The 23,882-nt window shown below is 45.6% G+C and overlaps 2 protein-coding genes across 4 annotated transcripts; one reads left to right on the plus strand and one right to left on the minus strand.

Moving 5' to 3' along the window:
- Positions 1–2,389: 2,389 nt before the first annotated feature.
- Positions 2,390–7,288, minus strand: RPL15 (ribosomal protein L15). The gene is made up of 4 exons (XM_075745832.1): positions 7,209–7,288; positions 6,041–6,225; positions 4,875–5,011; positions 2,390–2,749 (listed from the first exon to the last, which is right to left on the minus strand). Exons 2-4 carry the CDS (start codon positions 6,210–6,212, stop codon positions 2,444–2,446), a joined length of 615 nt encoding a protein of 204 aa, XP_075601947.1. The 5' UTR covers positions 6,213–6,225; positions 7,209–7,288; the 3' UTR covers positions 2,390–2,443.
- A 50-nt stretch (positions 7,289–7,338) lies between these two features.
- On the plus strand, positions 7,339–20,249 carry NKIRAS1 (NFKB inhibitor interacting Ras like 1). 3 transcript variants are annotated; one of them, XM_075745838.1, is made up of 5 exons: positions 7,339–7,448; positions 8,305–8,384; positions 9,037–9,160; positions 16,359–16,600; positions 19,435–20,249. In XM_075745838.1, exons 3-5 carry the CDS (start codon positions 9,067–9,069, stop codon positions 19,672–19,674), a joined length of 576 nt encoding a protein of 191 aa, XP_075601953.1. In that variant the 5' UTR covers positions 7,339–7,448; positions 8,305–8,384; positions 9,037–9,066; the 3' UTR covers positions 19,675–20,249. The 3 variants fall into 3 exon arrangements, with proteins under 3 accessions (XP_075601953.1, XP_075601954.1, XP_075601955.1); XM_075745839.1 differs by lacking the exon at positions 9,037–9,160; XM_075745840.1 differs by lacking the exons at positions 7,339–7,448; positions 8,305–8,384 and adding an exon at positions 11,235–11,360 and having other exon boundaries at positions 9,033–9,160.
- The last annotated feature ends 3,633 nt before the right edge of the window (positions 20,250–23,882 follow it).

The following is a 23,882-nucleotide window of genomic DNA, read 5'->3' on the forward strand; positions in this document are numbered from 1 at the left end:
GCTAGTGTTGCCAAGTAATGAGCACTTCTATTAGCTACACGGAAAGGAGTTTACTACTTGCTTATTTAAAGAACATGCTAAATTACACAATCTGCTTCTACGCATCCCATTGTTCAGGACAGAATGAGTTTCTAACGGGCTGAATTACTTGCTAGGCCCTCACCTTCTACCAAAGGCTAAGCGATTAGTTCATCTAGGCAGCTTACACAAAAGTGAAATCCAGCCTAATAAAAGCTTCCAGTCAACTATTTTCACCAGCACCTTGAATCAGGCTGAAAGAGGCTGGTATTGTACAGCCCCATTTCTCTGCACTTTAACCGTGGTACTCATTTAGTCTTGCCTAGAAACCAGACGGCTCTTTTAATGATGTTTAAAATATGTCTGTTCAGACCAAGAAATAAACAGTCCTGCAAGCAGAGCCAAGTAGATGGCTTAGAAACCAATTATCAGATTCCTCCATGTCTTAATAAATTTCACGAGTGAAATTCCTGATGCTTTCTCTGCCCTCCCCCCGCCAGCCGCAGCTCAGTATCCGTGTTTCAGGCAGAGTCTCAGTGCCTAAGGAGGGTTGAACTCTACAGCCTCTCAGCAGGACTACTGTCTCAGATGACTTATTTTCACCAGACTCGTAAGGAACACAGACTTGCAATTTCTGTCGAACTTGCACAACAGGTTCAAAAATCATCAAGTAGGAAAAGCAGAGATCACATAACCTCTCTCTAAGCCTGGTTTCCCAAGCTAACAACCCCAAACAAAAGTTTTTCCTCAATGTTTTCCCTTTTCTAAATACAGATTTTAGTAATTTATCTTTCCTCTTAACACAAATACTGCAATTTCCCCTCCTTCCAACCCAAAACAGTTTAACAGAACATAAGACACATCCCGTGTGGGAAGATACTCAGGCGATCTGATTTTCTGAAGACCTGGGATGAGCTGTATGCACCCAGAGCTCTCGCTGAAGACATTACCATCCATTTCAAATTCCTGAGCCAGTCTGATAAATACCATGCCCATGAAACAGTTTCATCACGAGATTTCAAACTTTGCAGAGGACAGTATTTCCCCCTTATTTTAAACTTAAAAAAAAAAAAAATCTCCCTCCTTTAGAGGAGCACATAGCACTTTTTAACATAGCTACAAAAAAAATCCTTTTCCATTTTTTTTGCTGGTTTGAGCTGAACAAAATGACATGGAAGGATTACCCTCTCAAGCTACTCCTTCTGGCTTTAAGAACATGCTGAAAAGAAGTCTCTTCTTCAGACTACAGTCCTCCTGTAAGAGCTTAAATCAAAGAGCAAAGTTGGTTCTCAGTTGAAAGGCAAATCTTGGGACATTTCAGTCTCAGCATTATTTTTTTGTTGTTTAAAACCTTTCCACATCCCAAGCTGAAGCTCCACGAGTAGAGTTACTTCTTGGGCCTTCTATCCATCCCTTTTCCTGTCACTACCCAACAGAGGTGGTACAAGATCTGGGGAAGCTAGGACAGCCGTGCAGGTAATTTACCACAAATTGCAGTTATTCTCCTCTCAGCATTTATGTGCAAGTTGACTTCATGCTGAAGGATCACACTGTAATTTCACAAAATGTAGCCTAAAATACATTCATCTATGATTATAACTGTCTGTCATCCAAATGTGATTATTTCTACCACCTCACTATACAAAGTAAATCAGAATGCAGCTCTTGAACACCAGAGAAACATTCTCCATTCTGGTATCAAGAGGCAGATCTAACAGTCTCCACTGTAAAATGAACAGCCTACAATCTTGCACAAATGAAGTCATACCTACTGTACAGTTAATATTTTTATTATTCAAACTAAAACACTGTATAGTGGGTTTTTTTGAAGTGCCTGTATTTAAAATATAGTGCACTTTAATCAAAAGCCAGCCTTACCTTTCTATTTCGTGCTTAGTCGATTTCGCCTATGTTTGCAGATACATAGGCTCAAGAGCTGGTTTTGCACTGAAGACATAGTAAAAACACAGAACTTGAAAAATAAAATTGTCATTAATATTTAATTGCCTATAAAAAATAAAACTAGCACTTGCAGTTTACATCTCATTGCACAAGATCAAAGCTGGCTTTCAGTATAAGTACAGGACACAGAGACCCCAGCCTACAGACAGTGATATACTGTACTCAGACCAACAAAAAAAAAAAAAAAAAAAAAAAAGAACGAACATATACCAGCCATTAAGCTTCCAATTCACACTGTAGTCTTCTCAGTCTTATCAAAAGTGAAACCCATCACAGAACTCTATGCTCGGGGCCTACAATCTTCACAAATATCAAATTACATTGTCAAAAGCCTTTCAAAATATGGAAAGAACTGAACTCCTGAAGAATTCTACACTTCTCCACATAAACCAAGAAGCAGCAGAAGCACTTGTTAAATTCAACAACCCGCATCAGCTTTATTAGATCGTTACATTTACAAGAATTAACGGTAACGATGCAGCTGCAGGGTATTGCGTCTTCTCCAGGCAGCACGACGTGACCCACCAATGGTGTGGTGGAATTTGTGGCCCTTGCCAAGACCACGACTCTTCCGCCCGGCCGACGTCAGCCCACGCATCTCTCTGTGCTTGTGGACAGGCTTGGTGATCCATTGGGTATCAGGGTTGCGCCTGATGGTCTTATGGAATGGATCGATCAGGATCACTTCAAAAAACTTGTAAGTGGAATCTTCACCCACCCAATATGAGTTCAAGACTCTCAGAGCCCCACAGTGCCGGCCAGCACGTTCCTAGAGGGAAAAAATAAATGCAAAAGGCTGTAAAATCATGGATGCAGGGCAATCTTCATGCACAGAAGTATGAATAACTCAAACCTGAAATTCCATAGGTGCTAGAAATTTCAATTTGCCCTAAGAGATCCTCTCTTTCTACAAGAACCGTTCTCCTTCCAGTTGCAAAGATGCAAGAAAAAGTAGTAACTGAAAGGAATGCTGTCTTAAAAAAAAAAATGCTGCTTGGATTCCTACATGAAATGGATTTTAAAGAACGTAAGGAGGAAGGTGCTTGGTTGACGAAAGAACTACTTTGTACACAGAAGCACACAAGAAGTAAATACACAGACTTAAAACAACTTTAATGTGAAGATGAAGAGCACAAGCTGCACTTGAGGCCACGGACAATCTTTTGCAGGAAGTTATGAAAGACCTATCAATTTGCACATCCAAAGCTACAGAGGAGAAAGACGTTTCTGCAGAGAATAAGCGTGTACTGATAGGAGAAAAGAATCAGCTGATGTAACAAGTCTTTGTTCCACTGCCGGTATATGAGCGCTTGCTATTTCTATCCTCACTTGTGGTTGGAAAGAAGCAGTCTCAGTTTAGAAAACAAAACAAAGCAGAACATATCAACTATGCAACTCCATCTGTCTCTCCTGTCAAGAATGCTCCTTATTTAAAACACAAAGCGTGTTTAATTCTAGGATTTTATCATCACTGTGGGAAAGTATGAACCAATGGAGGCCACCCATCTTCTATCCCAGTGCCATCCCAACCTATTGCTACGGTTTTCCACTAAACAGCACTGGACTATTTTCTGCGTATGTAATGAAATTCTTTCAAGCCCTTGTTTTATTCTAGCATGTGAGTAACACATACATTAAAACACCAACCACCCTCAAACAGCTGCTATGTGGGGATGGTAGCTACAATTGTGGTTTTATATTTCTGTAATATTTCTATCTTAAAAATATAAGTCTTCCAGGAAAGATCGTGTCAGATTCAGAAAATCTTGAACTAAAACTGAGAGTAAATACCCTCTTTCACGAGCTGTCACAAGTCAGCACGTAAGCAACCATCAGATATCCGGTAACAGCATACACGAAGAGCATGCCCTGAGCACTGAAAATGCAGAATTGCATTTTTAATTTAAACTCGTTATCTGTGTTTCTTTTAAATTAGCGTGTCCCATTTACGAGGTGTTTTTTTTTTCCCTTTTAAAAACTCCCACCATATTTAACTTGCTAAAGTAACTTATAAATATTTTTGAAGTCCTCTTTCAAGAAGGCAATCAGTAGTCTCCATTCTTTCACATCTCTTTTTTGAGAGTGCAGACTAGTATTAATTCTAAACCACTGAGTTTTTTCTAAAGGCGGTAACTACATCTCTTCAACACTACTACTGTGACATTATGAAACTTAAAGATCTCATCAAATGAAAAGTTCCCATTTTAAGTATTTCAGCGGGTTACAACATCTCACTGAAAAACAAGTTAACCGCCAATCTTTGTGCTTGTGAGGTATCAAATTTTTTATATAAAGAACCAGAAGGTCTGTCTCTGGCTTGCTGTTTTCAGTTCCTGTGATACAGCTAAGTACACTGTGCCACACACTTACTACGCAAACAGGTGCCACAGACTAAGACAGGAACTCATCTGTACTTTGTGAAAGGACCACCACCTGAAGCTGGCAATACATACATGGCAGGGAACACAAGGTGGGATTTAGTGACGAGTGAAGTCAGACACCTTAGCATATTTGAATTTTTATTCCTCATGCCTAACCCTTTATTTTATTGGAGTTTATACTAGTTGTATGCCTATTTTTCATTACAAATATTGTGGCATACTCTAGAAGTATAGACTACGAACGTCAATAAACCATCTAAGTAGTACTTTCCCCAGACCCCATTTGTAAAGTCTGAATGTTTTTTTCATTTGTCTCAACACAGCTTTTCAAGACATTCTGGTGCTTTCCTGACATCACTATTCAAGATCTTTTACTGAACACATTAATGGAACAATTATTTGGTGGGTTTTTGTCTCTATTTTCAACTTCCTTGTCTCAGAGTATTTTTGACTTTTACAGACTAAGTAACACCTTCTACCGCCAACTTCCTGAACAATAACCAAAATAGTCACCTCTGCTACAGACTGAAGACTCCGGGCAAACTTCAGCTGGTTAACGCCATGATGCACAGGTTTACCATAGGTTGCACCTTTCGGGACTGGGCGTTTACGACCACCACGGCGAACACGGACACGGTAGATAACGTAACCTAAAAGAAACAGTGACTTAGGAACTAGAAGAATTCTGTAGCGCAGCAACTGCAAATCACAGCAAGGCAATTTTGACAGCCATACAGCATTTCCAACCCCAAAAGCTTCAGGTGAAAATTAGGTCATTACACCAGTCTTCACCAAAACCTACAACTGGAGGTGGCTAGCACAAGATGGTTTTGTTATTTCCATTACAACTGAGTAAGGGATGTCCTGTGATGACTATTATTTTTTACTTCCAAACCAGAGTTTATGACACCTTTCCACTATGTAGTTCTAAATACAGTAAAACCAGGTACAGCTACGTTGTAACACAAAAAGCTCCCACCCTGAAAAACCCATTAAAACCACCATCCCGAAACTAAAATCCCATATTCTGACAGTAGTATTCATAAAGCTCTAAAGCACAAGACATCCACAAACCCTGCTCAAATCCGATCACCGGAAAATCAGGAAACTAAACAAACTTCACAAACAGTAACGGAAGCATAGACTCTCAGCTTTGTATTTTCCCAGTGAACAAATATATTGTTTCAAGGATTTGCTCAAGTTGCAGATGGATGGCCACCTTCCCCAAGTTTCTTTCACTGAACAGTAACTGTTTTCTAATGACAGCACAAACTACGTCATCTTGCTTACTCAAGTGCATACAGCTGTAATACAAACTCAACACATGATAAACATGATAAAATCTGGGTAGAGAAAGGACACCCCCCAAACCTAGGAAACTAAAAGCATTGGTCAGCTCTACAGTAATAACACAGAACAAGAATTAAAGTCAAAGCCCACTTGATTTCCATCTGCCAAAATGGCCACAAAAGGTCTGAATTCAAAATTACAGAAAGTACGGTTTGGGGCTGCGAGCAATGCTACCAATTTAACACATCTACAACATTAAGTTCATTTCATGCAGGACACTGCAGGTTCTTGGAGAATGTTTAAGTTTCAGATTTTATTATTCTAGGGCTGACATAAAACTCGGTCACTCCATCACAAAGTGCATGGATTTCACCTTTTCATCTCATTACCTTGCTTGGCCTTATATCCCAGCCTGCGAGCTTTGTCTGGTCTGGTGGGCCGGGGAGCTCGGTGCAAGGCAGACAGCTGGCGATACTGCCAACAGCGGACACGAAGGAGGAATCGCATCACATCTGACTGCTTTTTCCTCCATAGCTCCTGGATGTACTTGTAGGCACCCATGTCTGTCTACCTGCTGAATTGAGAGGCCAATGAAAAACATGCATTGAATCAGATTCCAGAGTTGAACAGCTTCCAACAGAGACACTGCATAAAACCATACACGTAACACCACTGACGCAGAGGATGCTCTCAAGCTTCTTTACGCCACTGGCACATCTGGTAACATGGCTCACACTTGGCAGCCTCCTGTAGTACACACGGCAGTTGCCATTTTCAGCAATTTTCTTTCTTTTCATATGTTTTTAACTGTTGAACTCCTCAGCTAAGAATTTTTCCGATGTGTATGCCAGATAGTACTAAAATCAATAGTTAACATCTGAACCAACTTGTAAATATTCATCTATAAAGTAGTAAGTGACTGTGCATGCTGTGGTCTTTACTTTTAATGTGGTTTAATTATTTCTAAAAACCTTTTCTCACACACCTGCTGCATTTAGCACGTGTAAGTGAACTCCATCAAGCCACCACCCAAATCACCATCAGAAAAACACAGCTCATTTTATTTGACCAAAAACCTGTTAATTTGTGATTTTCCAAACCCCCCTCTGCCCAGCCGCGGCACAGCTCTGGCTATCCTAAGCTATCCCTTCTTTATGATTACATTATGGCACAAAACACAAACGAACCCAGAGCCAAACCAGGACGTGCGGCCTGTAATCGACCCGCACTCGCTACGTTGCGGTGCGCGGCGTTCCTCTCACACCAGGCAACCCTGGGTCCCACTGACTGCCCCCATCCCCTCCCCGCCCCTCACCCCAGGCAGCCAGGCCGCCCCGACGAGGCCCAGCCCGCGGGCCCACCACTGGTCTCCCAGGGCCCGCGGCCTGCCCGGTCTCTCTCCTCGCGGCTCGCAGAGGCCCCGTACCGCGGGAGCAGCGCCGTCCCACCCTGCCAGGATGGCGGCGGGCGGGGGCGACAGCGGAGCGGGCGGATGGCCGCCTCGGGCCCGCGATGGAACCAGATTGAGGGAAAGGCCGAGCACAGACAAACCCTCACCTGATGGCGCCCAGCACCGGAAAGGAAGAGGCCTCTTTCCCACAACCCCTTGCGGCGACACCGTGCTTCCGGTGGCGGCAGGGCGCCTCATGGGTAATGTAGTTCTGGGGGAGCCAGCCGCCCTCCTCGCCCCGCCTCGCCGCGGCCCGGCCCCCGCGCCCGCCAATGGGCGGCAGGGGGCGGGGCCCGGCCCGCCAGGCTGGCGCGGCTCAATGGAGGGCTATGGGAAGCTCGGCCCAGGTGCGCGCTCGCGCTGGGGCGGACGGGGGGGGCGCGGCCCCGGGGTCGCGCGGGGCCGGGGCGCGAGGAGCTGCAGGCGGGGGTGCGCCCTGGGGCACGGCACGGCCCGGCACGGCCGGGGGCCGCGGAGCTGGGGGGCTGGCCTTGGGGCAGGGGCTTTGCAAGCTGGGGCATCCTCTGAAACACCCCCTCCCCCCCGTAAGAGCCCCAAACTAGCTAAGGGATGGGGCGGGGGGGAGGGTGTGTGTGTGGACCTGAAAAAAAAGTACTTTAAGAGAAATCCTGAGAAGAACCCTTAAAAAAATCCTAAAAATTAATAGTTTTTTTAAAAAAATCATACAGTGAAATCATAAAAAAGCCCTAAAAACGACCCCAAGGCCTGTTCGGTGTGGAGGGTGTGTGTGTGCAGCGCAGTGCCCTTGGCTGGCGCCAGGGAGCCCCCGGTGCTGCGGGCCTGGGGGGGGCTCCCCGCCGGGGTGAGCGTAAGCAGCCGGTGCTGGGGCCGAGGCCCCGGCTTTACCCGTTGCTGTCGGTGCCGGCAGGCCCCGCAGCCCGATCTGCCCAGGTCCCTCCTGCGCTGCAGAGGTGCCCCGGGCATTTCTCTGCCTCCCCCGGTGCCTCCTCCCCGCCCAGCGCCCGCAGAGGTGAATTTGCGGGAGCAAGGAAGGGGCCTGGTGCTGAGGAGGTTTCTGTCCCCCTCTCTGGCTCCAGCAGTGTCCTCAGCGTGCTGCTGTGGAGACGTCGGGCCCTGCCAGGGAATCGAAATGGGAATTAGGCTTTCCCTGCCTGAAAGCTCCCCCCTTGCCTCCCTGTGGCTGCGGGGTGACCTTTCCGTGTTTCCATGTATGCTTTGCAGAGTGACCTGCCTTGTGAAGCGTTATTGGGTTAAACTGGAATTGAAACAGGACGACGCCGGTCCCCCCCGGTCCTAAAAAGGTACTCTGCGGCCTTCTCTGCGGCAAACTGCTCCAAACAGCGAACGGAGCGGTAGGGCCTGCCACCCTGCCGTAGCTCGCTTGCAGGCAGAACTGCCGCTGGCTTCTGGAGGCCTCCTACTGAAACCAAAAAAATCTGCTTTTGCATTTGCTTTCCTGTGCTTCTGCCTTTAATGCTCCTATTTTCTAGTTCCTAGTCTGTAAAAGCTATTTCTGCGTGTGAAATAATAGGGAAGAAACTGCCATTTTGTCGCGTTTCCAGAAGCCGTCTTGATACCACCAGATACCATTCAGGCCCGCAGCAAAACCACGAAGCCTGATAACACATGCCTTGCTGTGTACACACACGCCAACGAGCACAGCCCCTGCCCCAGAGGGCTTGCACGCTTCACCCCTCTCAAACAGTCTCCCCGAGAGCGTCGAGGCTGCAAGGCAAGCATCGGCACCGATGGCAGCAGCCTAAAACCTTAAAGAATGGTGTGGGAGGAAACTCTAGTCCTAAAAATATCAGTCGCTGGTGAGCGCCGGGGAGGGAGCTGTGCCTTCCAGTCACCCGCTGCTTCGCGTTTTGCCTCTCGCCTTTCGGGGGCTTCGCTTCTGTCTGGTGCTGAGCCCTGCCGCTGCGCCGGGCTAACGCTCCTGTGTCTGCACAGGCTCGCCTGCTGACTGCCCTCTCGGGAAAGATGGGGAAGGGCTACAAGGTGGTGGTTTGTGGAATGGCCTCGGTGGGAAAGACTGCGATTTTGGAGCAGCTTCTCTATGGAAAGCATACTGTTGGTGAGATGTTTTTTACTTTTTTTTGGGGGGGACTGTTTCCTTTTCTAGATTCTTGTTCTGTGTGGGTCACCAAAAAGCAGTAACTGAGGACCGTGAACTGCACTGAGGTGAAGGAGGAAATTAATGTGGTGTTGCATCTCCGGGCAGTTCTTGAAATTCATAGTTCCTTGCTTACAGATTTTTAAAACAGGCTTGGAGAAGAATGCTTTCGATGACGTTCCCGGTTATAAAATACATTAATGTTTAAAAAGAAACAAACACAGAAAGTAGGCGATGTTCTTGCTGCCTATTTACATAAGAACTATCTCATTCCCTGAAAGATGCTGCAGATGCCTAAAAAAATAAATTGATATCATGTGATGAGTGGAGAGACTGTTTAGACTTTTGTTCCATCTTCTTAAAGCTTTATTTTGCTTGGGTTTGTCTAATATTTAATCAAAGTGCTGGAAAGAAAAACAGCTCTGCTTTAGGTCCCACATTCTGTCCTGAACTTCCAGGGCCGAGCTTCTCGGCTCTCAAAGAAATCCTCCCGTGGAAAATGGACTCGAGACAGGAGCATGGGATATCTGAGACTTGCTGTGCAGAAAATAAAGGGAACGAAGGCAAAGCCAGCTTGTTTCCCTCTGTTTCCACATGACTTGGCTTTGAGAGCAAGGGCAACGATCAGCAGGCTGATGAATTATTCCTGCCTCACCCAGAAACAAGGGGTGGCACCAGGGGTGAGTCTCAGGGCTTGGACGGAGGATGTCTAGTCTGTTTGTATCTTTTCCTTGGGCAGGTAAATTAAATGTTGGGGTAAGTTATTGGATAAGCACTAGGATTTCTGGAACGATGCTTTGCAGACACTGTGCCTTTAAAATGTGTGGAAGGGAGGAATTTGCTGGCAAAGCGTGATACAGAACTGCGTGCTGATACCCTTGTTTAAAAGGAGGATTTCCTCTAATGTTGCAGCAACATCTGTTTCCAGCACCTTACCGAGCCCTATGCACGTAGCCCCGCGTAGCTTTCAGCGTGAAGATTGCAAAACCTGCAGGCTGAAGGTTTTTCCCTTTACTCCCGACCTGCCTCTCCTTTGCGCTGGGCTGGGCGGTTGTCAGAGACACCCGAGCAGCATGAGCAAGGCCACGTTGCTTAAATCGTATTGCCTTGCATTACTTCCTGCTCCGAGCTCCTATTAGCGACCCAGGCAGGAAGGATATTCAGGTGTTGCTGATCAGAGGAGCTATTTATGGAACCAGCCATATACACGATTATATAACGTCATGTATACTGGCTGACATAACTGGAGGGAGGCCTCGTGCTCAGGGTTTAGCTGCGGGTGTCCCTCTGTCGCTCCTGAATGCTCCAGCTCAGCTGTAGCACAACACAGACTTCCACCCGTCCCCCTCAAGAAAAAGATCAGTTTTCCTTTCCCACAGGAAAACTTCCCTTTCTGCTCTTCTTTTTCAGAGTTAACAGCAAGGGAGGGAGCAGCTGATAGCAGAGGGGGGGGTGCAAGGGGAGAAGGAAGAAGGTAGGCTCCCATTTTTTTATGATTGTGGTCAAATCTTATTCCCAACACATTCGGAGAAAGAGGGTAAGTAGCAGAGTCAAGATCAGAGTAAGGCGAGGACTTGTACAGAGCCACTGCAGCCCCAAGGGACGAGCGGCCACAGCCCAGCGCTTTTGATATCGCCCACGTGTGCCATCAGGCACGTTTTGGGGTATGGACCGATGTGTTGGCGTTTCTGGCAGTCCCGCTGAGTGGTCACCATCCTCCCTGCCTCTTCCTTAGCCCACGGGCGGTTCTGGCAGAGGGTGCCTGAAGTGTGGGCTGGTGGAAGCGGTTCCCAGAAGATCTTTAGCTACTGCTCCAATTTGTATTGATTTAACCCTCGAACTGCATAGGCAGGACACCACTGTGAGGGTCTCACTGGGCAAGGACAGAGTTTGAGGAACACTGAGTTTTTGATTGCTCCTTAGCTGAGCTGCTTTAAACTGCACAGACCCATTGCCAGAGCTGCCGTTGCACCAGCACCGTGGCCCCTCCACGCTTAAAACATGATTACTGAATCTCAATCCTTGTTTCCTAAAGCTTGTGAGCTCCAGAAAGCTGACATGTACATCTTGGCTGCTGGCCTTTTTGGCAGGACGCAAAAAGGACTAGTGTGTTTGCTGAAAGCCCGTCTGCTCAGAGCCAACTAGCAAGGCAGCTCACCGGGTACGGGAACACGGACACAAGCTGTTTCAAAACCTGTGCTTCCTGACTGATGTCAGGAGTGGCTCTGCGGCTGGTCCAAGGGCCGGAGAGCCGTGGGGAGGACTGCCAAGCCAACGCATGGAGTCTGTCCATTCCTGACAGCATCCACATCCTCCTCCCAGTGACAAAGAGGTGTGCTTGAACTTGGTTGTAGGCTCAGAGCACAAGGTCTGGTGCCATCCTCCAAGGTGTCCCAGCCACTGACATGGGGGGTCTCCTCCTGGCTGTAAATCAGCCATGAGTCTATGTCAGTGTTCATGTGCCTCCTGTTGACTTTCCTGTAAAAAGGAGTGGTGGCGCAGCTGCTGTCAGGGAAGTGATCAGTGTCCTTGGAGGTTTCACACTGCTATATAAAGCCCTTGGCTTTGAGCCCACGCTCCTGGCTGTGTGCTTGGTGATGGTGCTGTAAACCCATTTGCACTGCGTTTCTTTTCCTAGAAAAATGTGCACTTTCAGCTCTCCCTGGCTTGTCACGGATGAAGTCCCCCAGTGCTGCTGTCGCTTACACGCTCAGCAGCTAGCACTCTTGCAAAGGCACTAAGAATGCTTGAGGTCAAAGAGGAAAAAGTACTTGGGAGGGAAGAATACCCCCAGAAAGGAATATTGACGTCCCTGGAGCATGTGAGCAACAATGTGTGGTATTGGGCTTTGTGCTAGGCTTTAAAACTGCAAGAGAGGCTGTTTGCCTTGGGCCCTAGGATGAGGAAGGAGAGGGCAAAAAGGTGAGAGAAGCTGTCAGAGCCGTCTAAAGTAACATATGTATTGCATGGCAGCCTCTCTGGCTAAACTGATACAAGGAATCAGACAAAACCTGGAAGGAGATATTTGAAATGGGTGCAGATTTAGGTTTGAGTCGCGTAGGGACTGCATTGCCATAGGTTGGGCCAAATAGTTGTTAAGGCTTGCATGTAGGTGCATAGTTGCCTGGTACCTGGGATGATCTCTCTTTTTGTGGCTTCAATGTTGTGTTTGTCCAAATCATAGAATCACAGAATGGTTTGGGTTGGAAGGGACCTCAAAGACCATCTAGTTCCAACCCCCCTGTCATGGGCAGGGACACCTTCCACTAGACCAGGCTGCCCAAACCCCCATCCAGCCTGGCCTTGAACACTTCCAGGGAGGGGGAATTCTCCACCTTCTGTTGCACTCCTGAAAAAAGAGGGGCCAGTCTTTTCTCCTCAGTCGTGAAATGGGTCCTTGACTGGCAGTAGAAGATTATCCCACTAAATACCTGTGGTACCTGGCACTGCTTGGCCTGAGCTCTCTTGAGAGAGCTAACAAGAGGGCTCTGGCTTAGCTTTGGCGTGGAACACGTCTGTAAAGGGAGTAGGTGGTTTTTCTTGAACAGTGTTCCCGTTCAGCGATAGTGCAGAAAGGAGTCTTCCTTCTGCCTTTAAAATATCTCTGGCCCCTCAACCTATGGTAAAGCTTATCAGCTCAACAGAAGGAGATGAGAACTCTTCCTGTAGAAAACACGATTTTCCTTGTCTCTGCGTCCTGGCTGTGTAAATAGCTGGTATGATCAGGTTATTCGTAAGCAGCTACTTCAAATCATCTTAGTAGCTGGGAATGAAAACACCATATATTGCTGTGGTAGAACCCATAACGAGAGAATTTGCCTCGCTTGGTCTCAGCTGGAGGGATTTGGGGTTTTGGCTTTCACAGTTCCAAAGACGTGGAGGCTAATTAACCAAATTATGCATTCTTACATCTTTGTTTCTTAAATCAAAACTACCTCCTGATGGATCTATAGTCAGTTTTGCATTTTAGAAACAGATGAAAATGGAGCTGAATGTATGCAACCAAGGGTCACAACTGTGGCTACTGGTTGGTGGGACCAGTACTTAACTGGCAGCTAAAGCTAAATAGACCAGCTCCTGTTGGGGCCTGTCCAGCTCTTCTCCAAGTCAAGGATCCTCTGATACTCTGTCGTTTGGGATCTAAGTAAAGCAGACCCTGTTATCCTGTGGTTTACAAACAAGGAATAGCAGGCTTTAGGAACTCTTTGCTAAATTCCTGCTGGAAAAAGTGAAGGAGAGATTACATAGGAGATCTCCAAAAGTACTCAAGAAGACACAAAATTTGCATTGCATTTCTGTTTGAGAGTCACATGGCAACTTCTGAAATTCCATGCATCTTGAAATTTTGCTTTATTTTGGTATTTGCAATATCTCTGCTTTGGCTAGCCTGAGTCTGCAGTATTCATTAGTATATTGAGCCTTTTCTTTTCCTCATTGGGAAACCACCAGGGGTTGACACACCACCCAATTTATGACTGAGGCTTCCCCTTGCAGTTCCTCTGTGGCAGCAGTGGGTAACATAGATGAAGACCTTTCTGCCTCTCCCCAAACTTGCACAAGCTAAGTAGGTGCTAGAGAATGGCAACAATCTCCTGTCTATTCCTCCTTTCCTTCCCTAACTTTTTTTCATCCTTAATTTCCAAAGAAACCACATGATTGTTCACTCTCTTGTTAGTTCCCCTTTCCCCCCGTAGCTTCTGCACCTGAAAGCTGGTTCCATCTGCCCGTTCATCTGTGTCACAGCAGTAGATATCTCAAAAACATGTTTCTGTAAATCTAGAAAAACTGGTAGCAGGAAAGAGAGAAAAGGCCTACGATAATGCTGTCCTCCAAGGAAAACCTCCTTGAGCGGGCAGCAGCCTGCAGGGCCGTAACTCACCGGCACAAGCTGCCCTTGCCCACCCAGGTGGCAAAGGTGGGAGGATGCCTGGGGATGCCGGAGGCTGGGATGGTGCCAGGCACCCTCCTAGGGCACTGGGCTTTCCTGACTAGTTCTGCCGCTCGTACAACAACTTGCCTGGCACATGTGTTGAATGGAGACCGGGAAAGTGTTTGAATGGGACGGTACTAACAAGAACGGTAAATATTGTTGTCAGCCAGATGCAGCTAGCACGCGGTCTGGGCTTTAGAAGCAGGGCCTCGAATAAGGTGACACAGGTATGTCTAAAAATTATCTGCGTTTGCTTAGGAATCTACTTGCATACACTCCCTCCCCCAGTGTACGTAGGTGAAATTTCACCTCTGGAATCTGATACTGATGCATAAATTCCACTTCCCTCCACCAAAGTGTCCCTTCAGTTCACGTAAAAATTTTTTGTTTTATTCTGCTGACTTAAGTCCCAGGTCTTCATTTTTCCTCTTCGTTTTCGAGTAGAATGTTAAAAGACACAATTTTCACTGCTAATTTCAATGCTATTAGGAAGAGACTGTTGCAGGAAAATGTGGATGTATTAAAGACTGTTGAATTACAGTGCAGCATTTAAATGGTAAAAACCTGTGCAAGATTATTCACTGCTTTCTGAAAAGAAAACTTAGGTAGTTATGGTTCATTCCTTCTTGCCAAAGTTGTATTTACCGATGCTAGATATTTCCTTTATCTGTCTGTACAATGCAACGAAGCAGAGCAAGAAGAACTACAGCGCTGTATCCAGAAAGGGCTCTGTTACCTACTTCAGTCTTTAAAAATGCCCTTGTAACACGTTCTCCAACCACACGGAATGCCTTCACGCTTCCTCTTTTTATTAACCTTTGTTTTGTCCTTCTGCTCTTAGTTTTGCTCCCACATGTTAGCATGGCTATATTTGGAGGCGAGATAAATTAATTCATTGCAAACCTAATAAGAGTTTGATCTATAAAGACTACATAGAGAGGGGCAAAAAGAACAGCTTGTGCCACTTTCCTGCACAGGAATGCTGCGTACATCATGGGAAACCATCAGTGTGGGTGGAATGCTTTAGCTTGTTTGTCAATGTGATGTATTTTGAATAGTGTAATTGAATATAGCAAAATCCTTATTTTCACAGGCCAGATAATCCCTCGTGTTTTCTTAAACAATGCACTAATATGGTCCCATTTTGGCAGACAAAGAGAATAATGCGAGACTTGTTATTGTAGCCCTGCAACAGCAAACAATTCGTATATATAAGAGTGCAGTGGAGGCAAAAACGTGGATCGCAGAGGGTTTATAGGAATACTTAAACCCGACTCTGAAAGTGACCCAGCTACACTATATGTAGTTTGTTGAGGCCTGTTACTTTATGTATCTGCATCCAGGGGGAACACAAAGCTAAGGTGATCGATGAGTTTTCAAGTTTGGCTTGGAAAAAATCGGTTTAGTTAGTTCGAAGTAAGCCTCCTTGAATTACCTCACATTTACCATGGGGAGAGGAAGGAAGGAGAACCAGTATGCAGATAGTTACCATGGAGCAGGTGATATATATACGAAAGCTTGTTACCTCATGTGTGCTCTTACCTTGCAGTAAATGAGCTTGCTCCTATTAGCAAATCTGAGTCATTTTAAATCCCTAAGGGATGGAAAAAGCTCACTGTGTATTTGAGCAAACATAGCATGCAACTTTGCTTGCATGCAAACATCCCCTTCCCTTTCTGGCTTGATTTCACTTGTTGGTTAGTTGTACCACCAATATGCATTCATTTCCAGAATTATTCCTTTGGCTCTTGCTTCTGCCATATGATCCAGCTCGGTATGAAGCAAAGAAGTAGGCTTAAGATATTAATACTTGGCTATCTGGTGTTCCTTGGCTGTTCTTCCAAAGGGGTACGTTTGGGCAGGCCCGTTTGAAGCATGTTTGGCACAGAACTGGTACACTGGGTGGTTGGAGTTTGGGAAACGTGGGGGAAGAACCATCTTACCCTATCCTGAACGTGCATGTTGTATAGATTAATTTTACAGGCATAATCATGTGCTTAAATATTAGATGGTTGTATTTATGCAGCATCGCTATTGTAAGTAGCTGGTGCAGTGATCTGTGAATACAGCCCTTCATGGGCATCTCGGGCAAGGTCGAGTCCAGGTCAAGTCACTCTGGAAAACATGCACTGAAAGCTGTTGTGGGGTAAAGTTCTGCTGTACTGCAAATAATTCTTATAGTGGTGTTGTACTTACACCAGTTGAACTTTCCTACTTGTTTTAAAACAGGCTTAGAGGAGGGTGCCACAATGGAAGATGTGTATTTGGCATCGGTGGAGACAGACCGAGGTGTGAAAGAACAGTTACGGCTCTATGACACCAGGGGTCTGCAGGAGGGTGTAGAATTGCCAAAACACTATTTCTCTGTCGCTGATGGCTTTGTTCTCGTGTACGCCGTGACCAGCCTCGAAGCTTTCCAAAGAGTCGAACTGCTCAAGAAGGAGATAGACGTCTTTAGAGACAAAAAGGAGGTAAACGCACAGTGCCGTAACTGCTTGGCTTATCGCTATATCAATGATAGGAAGTTAAGGTTGCAAAGCATAATTTTGTTTCTGTAAAACTCGCGTACAAAGGAAAATGAATGTACCCACAGCCTTGGGTAATCCAGCAAAAGGAAGCTTTCTCATGCTGGGGAAGCCTAATTCGCATGCCATGCGGGTCATGCAAAAGAATGCGTTGGGTTTCTTTTTTTTCCTCCTTACTTCCTCTACTACAGCTAAAATTCGGTTAGCTGAATGCACCAGTCAGGACACTTATGACTAATAAAACATATGGTCTACAGCAGTGCAGTTCATATGTTTTTTTAGATATTGTACATGGGAAGTCAAGTGCATAGAATAATATAACGAAGGGCATTATCTTTGTTTGTTTTGTATTCATGTACTTGATGGCTTACAAACTAGTGTAATTGACAATGGGTCTCCCAGACATTAGTCAATTGGCAAAGCAGCTTTAATGTATTTTAACAACCATATTGAATCAATTCAATTGTGTGAAATGACTGCTCTATTTTCCCTCAGAAAGCAGCTAGTGTTTTCAGCTGACAGTGTTCCAGCTTAGCTAAACAAATATAACTTGCATGAAGCATTAGCATTATGGCTTTTCCTACAGTATCTTTATATTCTCAAGTAGTTTTCCCTGTTAAATGTCTTTAGCCTACGTCTGTTTTATGCTGTTAAAAATATATATATATATATATATATAAAAGTGCATGAAGAATTAATTGGATAATGGTAGGGAGAGAGACTATCCAAAAATGTAGCTTGTTTAGTACTGACAGCACATTGGGTGGTGGAGGGAGGCACACTCCAAGTTTGACAGCAGCCAAACGTGCAGTCACAGGAGAGGTATGCTAGCTGGTGGGACTGGCGCGAGCTGCAGACTGTCACGTATGTCAGGGATACGGGAGTCCATCATAACTGCCCTGCAGGGCAAGGAAAGGTGGACAAGCAGGAAATTTTTCCCAGGTGCTGTGTTTTGTGAGGGCCCCGATTTGTTACTTTACAGCATGTCGTAATGCGGAGAGGGAGTCACAGCTCCAACAGGATTCGCGTCCCTCTCTTCTGTGTTACCTGCCAGAACTCTTCTCTCTCGTGGCGTGCAAGTATTTTAGAAAATTTGCTTATCCTCTGGGAGAGCTTGAGGTTGTGAGTTTGACTGAGGATAACATAGTGGAAAGAGCAGTGCCTACAATAAGCTGGATAAATTAGTTTTATTCCTGTGATTTCTAGTCCATATGAAATAGGCTGTGAAGCATAGAAGGTGAGATCAGGAGTCCTAAGACAGCATCAGCAGGCTTAAAGTTTGGGCTCTGCTAGAATGCATCCTTAACCAAATTAGGGATGTGTCCCCACACAGAGTGCTCCTGGGCTGGCAGAACGTCACCTTGTTGAGTGGCACAGTCCCCTGCTGTGTGGCAGATGACAGACAGCAGTGAGGGCTGGTTTCTTGCCTCTGCTGGCTGTGGGGGCTCTTCAGCGCACACCTTAAAGCCTGGCCAAATTTTATACTCAATAGCGGTTGTGTTCTCTCACACTGACAGAGCTTAACCATAGGTAAAATTCAGTTGGAGCTTGTGGGAAATGCATATGAAGATTATAGCTTCTTTCAAAGCCTCCACAGAGGGAAAAAACTTTTTTTTTTTTAATTCCCCAAACACCATGGATGGGCTGCTATAGAAAAGAAAGGAAGCCTCAGACCTCACAGGAACAGGGTAAACATCTCTAGCTGAAAAGAAACAGAAGACATCCTGGAATTAGCCTGATGAACAGGAAAGAGCGAGCAGGTGTGGCCACAGCAAAAACCCCAAATCATCAGCCAGAGAGGACTTTATCACTTGATCTTTGTCAAACCACTAGTGTAGCGATGAAACCAGTGTTTGACTAAGGACCTTGAACTATAAATATAGGCCTGGTTTCCCCTAAGAGCTGATGCTGGTAAAACATTTTTAGAAAATGGTTAACTTAAAATAAGCAGGAGCAGTAACTTTAAGTGGCCGGCACTACCTTCAGCACTTCCTAGAACTGAAGTACCGGGGCAGGTCGCTGAGCTCAGCTCCGCTCAGTGATACAGAAGTCACTTGATGGATCCTTACAACTAAGGGTCTGACACAGGGTTTGATACAACTGTGCTGCTGGAGTTAGCTAACCGGCTGCTCTTGAAACTGCTTCCAAGAGGATGGTGCTGGTGCTTATCTGACCCTTTCGGGGACAGAAGACTGTCCGCTTAGGTCCCTGCAGTGGCTTACCTTGCATTTGGGAGCGGGCAACCGCCTGGGCTGGGAGAGGGGCTTACCAGCTCAGCCTGTCCGGGCTACTGGCGCCGGCTGCCTTGTGGCAGCGTTGGTTTGTTTATATTGCGGGTTGGGGCTTGGGAAAAAACAAGCTGGGCAAAACCCACAGCTGTGGGGTCCAGGCTTTCTCTGCTCCTATGCATTTTTTCATGTCTTGAGCATCCAGTGCTCTGACCTACTCAGATGTCATGCTCTTATCATTTGTCTGGGGCAGCTCAACTGCAAGGTAAACAGAGAACAGGGCTGTTTGACTCTCTTGGGTATTGTTTCCCTTTAAGCGATCGGAGGAGGGGAGTCCTGCATATCCTGTTATTAAAACCAACTCCCAACCCACAGAAGATGAGGCTAATTCAAATCCCAGACCCCGCTCTTCCAAACTACACGCAGCTTACCTTGTGCCAGCACTAAGTTAAAGAACAGGTCTGAACTGTGTTGCTGCTTGCCTGCTGTTTAAAAGCACGGTGAGCGGTGGATGCTTTTTGTATAAAGCTCACCCTTCCGTTTTATTTGTAGGTAGCAGTTATTGTCTTGGGAAACAAAACTGACCTCCTGGAACAAAGGCAAGTGGAAACAGAAGCAGCACAGCAATGGGCGAGGGCTGAGAAAGTGAGACTGTGGGAAGTGACGGTGACAGATCGGAAAACACTGCTTGAGCCCTTCACCTTCTTAGCTAGCAAACTCTCCCAGTCCCAGAACAAATCAACATTTCCCTTGCCTGGAAGGAAGAGCAAAGGGAATAACTGTGATAACTGAGCTACCTTAACGTTGTCTGCTGCTGCCAGGTCACCGCCTAAGTCCTTTCTCTGCCATTTGCTTCTCACTGTTTCACTTAAAGCAATAATCTCATTCAGCAATAAAATCAGCAAGCTTATGGCTAAGAGGTATCCTTCCTTCTCATGGACTTGGCTTGAGAAAGTCACTGGTGGTAAAAGCCTTAAAAAGCACTTAAAGAAAGGAGTTACCTTGCAACAGGGGTTATGGAGGAGGGAGGGACAGGTGCATGTCTCTAGCAGGGGCTTTGACTATGTCTGGATACAGCCGTGTTGAGGCGCAAATCAACAAGCTTATCATTAAGCAATCCCCTTGCAGATCTATAGCCTCTAGTCACAAATAGTACCAGCTGCAATAAAGCATTCAATTTGGAGAGAACATATGTTTGAAATGGCAACAGTCCTTTTACCTTGACCTTCAACAGGGCCACAGGGCTTTTTGGTACTGCAGGAGGCTTAGGTCAGCGTGTTGTTGCAGGGGAAGGATTTGGGGCAGGAGGAACAATTACCATCAGATTTGGCCGCTGGGGTTTTGCTAGTGTCTGGAAGAAAAGAAGAGGGGAAAAAAGAAGAGGGGAAAAAAGAAGAGGGGAAAAAAGAAGAGGGGAAAAAAGAAGAGGGGAAAACCCCAAACAAATCGTGTGGGAGATACTAGAGCAGATCTACCCTGACATGAAGCTTGTCAGCAAAGTCTGGCAAGTAGTACTTTCAGCTCAGGAATTTATTTGTACAAACTAGAAAAGCTCTCGGAGCACTCATTAATTTAACTGCGACCTGAAGGACAACATAGTTGTACGTGGTTTTGTTCCAGCATGTCCAGTACAAATCAGTCACATTCACATAGGTGATAATTTTACTGAGAAATTACATGGAACAATTTTGTATTCAGGAGATCTTGCCCAGGCTCTGCTTAGCGCACTGCGTAATACTCCTACCCAGCCATACAGCCAAGCTGTAGTAATCCACCCTCGGTACAAAGCTACGGGCAGATAGCAACAGGTACAAAGTGCTGTACTACTTAGTGAGAGGGGGCTAGGGAGCATAGGAGGCTGCTGTTGTTTTGGGAACATCCCCATGGCAAACGCCCAGAAATACCTGTACAATCAGCCTCGGTCTTCATATGCCGCACATCGTCCAGCGGCAGGAGCACAACTGTGTGTGCTGTATTTGACTCTCCACGCTGGTAAACCCGTGCTGCAGGAATCTGTCCTAGGTCCACCCGTCAGAAAAATAAACAAAATTGGATATAGAGGGATGGAATCAGCAACCATTCCCAGAAAGAGCAGCCAGAGTTTTGCCTCTAACAACTTCTTCTACTAATTGATACTAGTTTTTCCTTGTTTTTGAAGATGAGTGGGGAGAGGGAGTGAACTGAAGTACCCAGTTCCCTCATTTTCCGCTAAATTTATGTTGTTTTGAACAAATATTGAGAATTTTGCTGTGAGTCAGCAAAACCACAAGCAATATTTGCACTGTCATATCGTAACTGCTAAATACTGTGTGCTCAATGATCACAATTAAACTGTGTGCTTATAGCATTGCTCTTCCTGAATACAGACAAATAAAGTCCATCAGCATTACTAAGGTCAGACCAGCAGTACAATTCACTAAAAATTAAGCCGGTATTCCTACCTTTGTAATGAAGGTAGACGAAACTATTTATGTGCTTTGCTCAATATAGTTTGGATTGCTGTGGCCAAGGAGTAAGATAAGAGAGCAATTATGAATGAGCAAGCTCTTGTAATACCCTGCTAGAAACATACAATTGTTTCTATTGCAACACGGCAGCTGAGTAAGCACTATAGCATGACCTCCCCCAACCTGGCTACTAATAGTCATTGTCCCCAACGATGCTGCGGAACAACACTCCCTCCTCACTCATTTCCTACCGAACACACGTGTACCCAGAAGACTCGGCGTCTGCCCGCGTGCTTCGGAAGTGGGGGTGACTTCAGAGCGGCAGCGGTTCACCTCCTTGCTGCAACCTCTCGCCAAGGAATTAGTTATGTTCTTCCTCTTCAGCTCCTTTCCTCTGCAGAACCCCCCTTCTAGAAGGGACTTGATTCAGCTTTGGATCAATCAAAATAAGCAAAGACGTCTGCTAACCGCACGTCATCTCTGAAGCTGATCCTTGAGCCAAGGGAGTGCAGGTTGACAAGTCAGAACTAACTTAAAAGGTGGGGAGGTGACTCGTTCCTGTCCAGTTCTGCACCCTGCAGGCTCGGTGCCAATTCCACTACCAAGACTGATGTCACCTGTAGTCTGCCAGAGCCGTGTCGTGCGACATCAGCTTGCTCACTCACTCCCTTGGACGCTCAGGACTTGAGAATGTTCTAAGAAAGGCAAGAGGAAAGGGATCTTTTGAATGACTAAGGGCATTTTGCCAAAGGGGTTACATAAAGGCAAACACATTATCTTTGATTTAGTTAAATTGATTAGAAACAAGTTTAGATCATTTTGGGCATTCACACAACCACCCACCACCCACCTTTTTCTTTCATAAGCTTATTCAGATGCTTTGTAAGCATTCAAATCAATTGTCTTTTCTAAATACCACAGTATTTCATTAACAAGTGATGGAAAATCTAGCGTCTCCTCTGCAAACAATCTACACACAGTGCCTGGTACCGAGTGAAAATGAAACTCACTGTAGTACGGTTTTGCATAGGGTTAAAAGTACAGAGTGCAATCTAGTAGCTAAAGGGCAAAACACGTATTTTGTTCTTACTATTCCACTGACTCAAAACGTGTCCTAGGTCACTGGGATCACTTACCTACTACAAAGCTAGACAATCCCTTCACAAGATAATTTTTCTCCATTAGTATTAAAAAGAAAAACAAATTAGGAAATTGAACCATCATTCTCTGTTCCTCTTAAACTTCTATCCTGCTGAATAACCACTGCGCAGATCAGTCACCCCAAATCAGCTCCCTCCCCACTGCCAGCTACAACAGTTAATTTGGCACGTCCTGGTAGCACAAAGCAAAGAGGTGACAAAAACCTACTGAGATGAAGCCATTTACCTCCTCACTCAGTAAAGGAGAGGAGGAAACAATTACCAGACATGCTCCTGGTGTGATGTAGCTATATACCAATAATTTTCCTAGGCCGAACCCAACAGTTGAGGGAGCTCATCCACCAAAACATACGCCGTGTCAAAAGAAGGCAGTTCAGCAGATGAGGCCAAGCTACCACTGCCCACAACCAGCCAGCAAAGGAAGGTTACCTCTACTTAACAAGCTACTTTGGACCAAGTTAGATTTGATCTATATATAGTTAGGAAGAGAAGTATATAAATAAAATACATAAAGAATTTATTTTAAAGTACCAAAACAAATCCAAGAGTGCAGATGACCAGATAGCACTCCAAAGAATGTCGCAAGGTGAAGTACCTGCCGTGTGAAAATGAATCTGTACTTCCGGCCTTTACCTTAAGGGAGCGGTCAAAAATGCCATATCCACAACTAACTGCCCTGTTGCTACATACCTTAATGTAAACATCATGTCTCTAGGAGATAATCTTTGTAGGTGGTTAAAGGATCTACAGATTAAGTCTCCTTTACTCTCCTTTAAGGTGTCTTCTGCTAGCTTACCAGGACATGATTCCTTCTCCTCTTCCAAGTGGGAACAGACCACTCTGTCAGAAAACCATGAAGATATTGTCTTCTTCCTTTTACCTCCTGCCTGTTTCCCTTCCAGATCTCGCACACTTTTCCAGTTGTACTTTCAAATAATGCACCACTCCTGCAAAGCCAATGCTCTGAAAACTTAAGCTAAAGAGTAACTAGCGCAGACTCTCTGGCAGGTAACCTCCTCACGGGCCATGCCAGCCTGCGCAACACTTACACAGCAAAGAGCTGAAGAAGTCTTGCGCTGTCATTCATTGCATGCTCGTCTACAAGCGTCTTCCCAAAATAGCTGCAGTCAGTGCACTCACCTGCAGATCTCCCTTGTCCTTACCCATACTGTAATCCTCAAAGCGTTCTGGGAGACGCTCTTCTGGCAAAATGACAAAGCAAGGCACCAAGCAGAAATCTTTTCTTCTTCTTTTTTTTTAAACATCTTTTTATTAGCACAGTAACAAATGCAGACTTAAGTAGCCCACAACATACAACCAATCCACTGAGTGACTCCTATTCCACGCCTTACAGTTAAACAGCTTAAGGTATTTCACTACAGGTTACCATAAG

This window comes from Balearica regulorum, chromosome 2 (genome assembly GCF_011004875.1).
Source record: "Balearica regulorum gibbericeps isolate bBalReg1 chromosome 2, bBalReg1.pri, whole genome shotgun sequence".
Classification (NCBI taxonomy): domain Eukaryota; kingdom Metazoa; phylum Chordata; class Aves; order Gruiformes; family Gruidae; genus Balearica; species Balearica regulorum.

What these genes read in the sequence shown, in the direction of transcription:
- NKIRAS1 (XM_075745838.1), top strand. Translation starts at nt 9,067, where the DNA reads ATGGGGAAGGGCTACAAGGTGGTGGTTTGTGGAATGGCCTCGGTGGGA. An exon ending in CTATGGAAAGCATACTGTTG is followed by an intron (nt 9,161 to 16,358) that starts GTGAGATGTTTT and finishes GTTTTAAAACAG; the next exon opens with GCTTAGAGGAGGGTGCCACA. An exon ending in TCTTTAGAGACAAAAAGGAG is followed by an intron (nt 16,601 to 19,434) that starts GTAAACGCACAG and finishes TTTTATTTGTAG; the next exon opens with GTAGCAGTTATTGTCTTGGG.
- RPL15 (XM_075745832.1), bottom strand. Translation starts at nt 6,212, where the DNA reads ATGGGTGCCTACAAGTACATCCAGGAGCTATGGAGGAAAAAGCAGTCA. An exon ending in GGGATATAAGGCCAAGCAAG is followed by an intron (nt 5,012 to 6,040) that starts GTAATGAGATGA and finishes TGTTTCTTTTAG; the next exon opens with GTTACGTTATCTACCGTGTC. An exon ending in GTCTTCAGTCTGTAGCAGAG is followed by an intron (nt 2,750 to 4,874) that starts GTGACTATTTTG and finishes TTTTCCCTCTAG; the next exon opens with GAACGTGCTGGCCGGCACTG.